Below are 3,578 nucleotides of genomic sequence, written 5' to 3' on the forward strand. Positions count from 1 at the left end.
ACATGTACAATTTCACCACTCAAATCTATTTGTACATTTGGATAAAAATTCTCTCATTTCATTTTCTGTTTACTAACTATAAGCATTCCCTAACAGTTTGTCTGATAGAATAAAACGAGTGAAGAAAATTACACTTTCCAAGCTTTGAAAAGTAAGGTACATAGAAACTGAAGGCAGCACAAGGCACCAGCACAGTAGCCCCAATGGCTTGCCGCTTCGCAACATTGATGACCCAGTGACACAGAAGAACGTCGCAGATGATGCACATGATGGGTGCATCAGACTCCCTCGAATCTTGCACCATCTTCTCCACCATCCCTTGCCTCTCTTCCAGGCCAGCCAATGTGTGCTTCAGGACATCAAATAGAGAGCTTCCTGGATCAATCAGCCGCGATGACGCTCCACCTAACATCCGCGGCAGAGTCTGAAACCGCAAATGTGACTCTGCATCTGTAGGAGAGATTGGACGTTCCTGCAACTCGCCGTGCTCATGTTTTTCTCCATTTAGAGTTGCCACGCAGGAAGGAGCTTTGTCAGTCTTCACGAAAGTGACGATGCAGCCATTTGCAGCGAGGCGAGATGCCAAGCTGAGCATGGGAGTGATGTGCCCTTGCTCTGGCAATGGAAGAAGCAGGAAGTGAGGCTTGCAAGAAAGGTGCGCCATTGCAGAGAGAGAGGGAGAGAGAGAGAGAGGGATGAGAGGGAGACACTGGCTTGCAATTGTCATATTGAGTCTTGAGACGAGGAGCGAGGAGAGAAATTTTGTATGTTTACGTGGAAGGAGACAAATGGGGTAATGCATTTGAGCTCGGGAAAAGGTCGGTTCGCTTTGTCCAAAGCTTGCTGGACAAGGAGTTTACTGAGGCAATGGTCACACGGATCCTGATCTATTATTTGACCGATACCTAAGCCTAGCAATGAGCAGGCATAGTAGAACTCTGCCCGTCGCATTGTAACTATGCCAATTTTGGCATAGTTTATAATTTTGGCGTAGTTACAATGTGATTGGCATAGTAACGGGTTGAAGGGAGTTGTTTTTTGAACAGTAAAGGAGGGTTTGCCGTGTACAACACGCTTAAGGTGCAACCATCCAACTCACTTCATCCCACTTCCATAACAAGTTATTAAGTGGATATAGAAAAAAGAAATCAAAAGTATTAATTAAGTTGTAATAAACATACTTTCATCATTGGATGATTAATGTACATGCTGAAGCGCACTGCCAACTGTAGTGCCTCCCGTTGTGAAGGCTTGAGGGGATGGCCTTTATAACACCTCCTATCACAATCACAAGATGAGGATGAAGAAAAGAATCTTCACAAAGGAGTGTATAATGCAATCTTTCATCAATGGGAAAATTACCAAAATACCCCTCTAATTTGTGGAAATTCCAAGAATACCCCTCAAATTTCAAAAATTCCCAAAACACCACCAATATTTTGTCATAAATTCCCAAAATGCCCTTCAAATTTTCCAAAATTCCCAAAATACCCCTGGTTGTGAAATTGAATTTCTCCAAAGATTAAAAAATTTGTAGCTTTTCATAAAAGACTCATTGCTTATCAATATAAAATGCTAAATCCAAAATTTGAATCGATTATGTAGGCTTTGGAAATGAATTGGTTCATTATCTTTAGACATAATTGCCTTTTTTTGCAAGGTAATTTGTGGCAAATTACATGTTAAGCATCCAAAAACGGATCTTAATTATAAAAAAGGAATAAAGATTAAAAAATCTTGAACAATCCAACCAAAATAGATACAAGGGTATTTTGGGAATTTTTAAAATTTGAGGGGTATTTTGGGAATTTCCACAAATTAGAGGGGTATTTTGGTAATTTTCCCTTCATCAATTAACACCACTTTCAATCTCACAATACCTCACCTACCCTCGACTAAGTCACAATCTACACATTTATTGAGACCATTATGACCAACTCCCATGCAACACCAAGTAGGATACTAAAATCATAAAAGAACCATCCCAAAATCTATGGAAATATCTTATTTTTTTATGCTACCCCGTGTGGTTTACAGCTTATTCCACTCGCTAATGTATACCCTACATACAAGGTGACTATAGGCACTCATGACTACACATAATATTGGGGCATATGAAACCCAAACCAAGAGAAATCCAAAACCCAACCAGCTCCATCTAAAATATAAGGAAAAACTCAAAAATTGAAGCCCAAAACTTGAACTAATATATGCACTTTCAAATATGCAAAATCATGCCTTCTATCCACAAGCCCTAGCCTCGACTACACACAAGAGAGAGGGTAGAACTCACCAAGGCTGCTCAAATCAAACACAAAACACAAAGGAGGCATGTTTGTAGAGATAAAACACCACCTCCATCATCTCCAAAAGGACAGATACACCCTCAACTTGGCTACACAAGCCCCATAGCTAGCAACAATACGCCTTCCGAGTCCAAATGCCTTTATCATGTGCAAGAAGAAGGGATGATGTGTTTCCATGTTCTTCCTCAAACCTCCTCAGTAATCACGACCAAAAACTCATCTAAACTTTATTTTTCTTCATGTTTCTAAAGCACTTACTCGCTCCTCAAATTCTTGACCCTTTCATGTAAAAAAATAGAAAAACTATGTACCCTAGACAACTGCCCGCACACTTTGTACAAGTATTCTTTATTTGTATCCAAGGGGTCCAAAAGCACTTAAAAAAAATTCTCAAAGCTTTTGGGGTATCCTACATAATTATGTGAAAACATGTTACATATTGCCTGTGCCCCCCCCCCCCCCCCCCCCCCAAAAAAAAACAAAAAACAAGCTTGAAACACTTTCAAGTGTTTCAACTACATTGTTTAGATTTTCTTTGCATCCTTATTACTTGACTTCCACATAAAATTGGTGGCTATAATGAGAACTAAAAAATGCATTAGACTCTTGATCCATAACCATTTATCGACAAGTAACCATCTATGTACATAGCATACCAAAAAGAAAGTCACATATCATCTCCACATAGGGAAGGCGCTTATTACCACAATCAAACAAAAAATTATGCACGTCTCTCCACTCATATTCCTCATCATTCAATGAGAAAGACCTAGTACCCATTGGCAGCCCATTCATCCCATTAGTGGAATCTTTATCCATGAGTTCTCTAACGGAAACATAGCACTGCATGATAGTTGCTTTTCACAAACACTTGCCCATCAATTACAAGACTATAAGATATAGCATCATCCCACTTTGCATACACATAAAATTGAAAGACACTACCCATACAACCAAATATCACATCATACTTTTCAAAGATAGAACCCTCTTGAATCACCTTCATAGATTCTTCCCAAATGCAGGAACTTTCAACAACTAGTGACTCATAAAAGAAACCATAGGTGCATACATAGTATCATCAACCATAACATGCATATCATCAAAAGTCACAAGAACATGAACCAAATCAACATTTTTCTCTATCACACAAGATTCCATATAAGCATCCTCACTAGAATCCTTATCACTATCTTTAATGGCATCCAACGTGGTCAGAAGCCACATCATCTCTTCAAACATTGGAAGTGAACACTCTTCATTGTCATAATA

The 3,578-nt window shown here is 39.2% G+C and overlaps 1 protein-coding gene across 1 annotated transcript in view; it reads right to left on the bottom strand.

Moving 5' to 3' along the window:
- LOC147434635 (UDP-glycosyltransferase 85A2-like) overlaps positions 1-754 on the bottom strand; it is a 1,943-nt gene extending 1,189 nt beyond the window's left edge. The window contains exon 1 of the mRNA XM_086489997.1: positions 133-754. Within this exon, the coding sequence (XP_086346123.1) occupies positions 133-727 (595 nt within the window). The 5' untranslated portion in view covers positions 728-754. The remainder of the gene's footprint in view (positions 1-132) is intronic.
- Positions 755-3,578: the final 2,824 nt, after the last annotated feature.

This window comes from Adiantum capillus-veneris, chromosome 19 (assembly GCF_014529385.1).
Source record: "Adiantum capillus-veneris isolate H3 chromosome 19, ASM1452938v2, whole genome shotgun sequence".
In the NCBI taxonomy this organism is placed as follows: Eukaryota; Viridiplantae; Streptophyta; class Polypodiopsida; order Polypodiales; family Pteridaceae; genus Adiantum; species Adiantum capillus-veneris.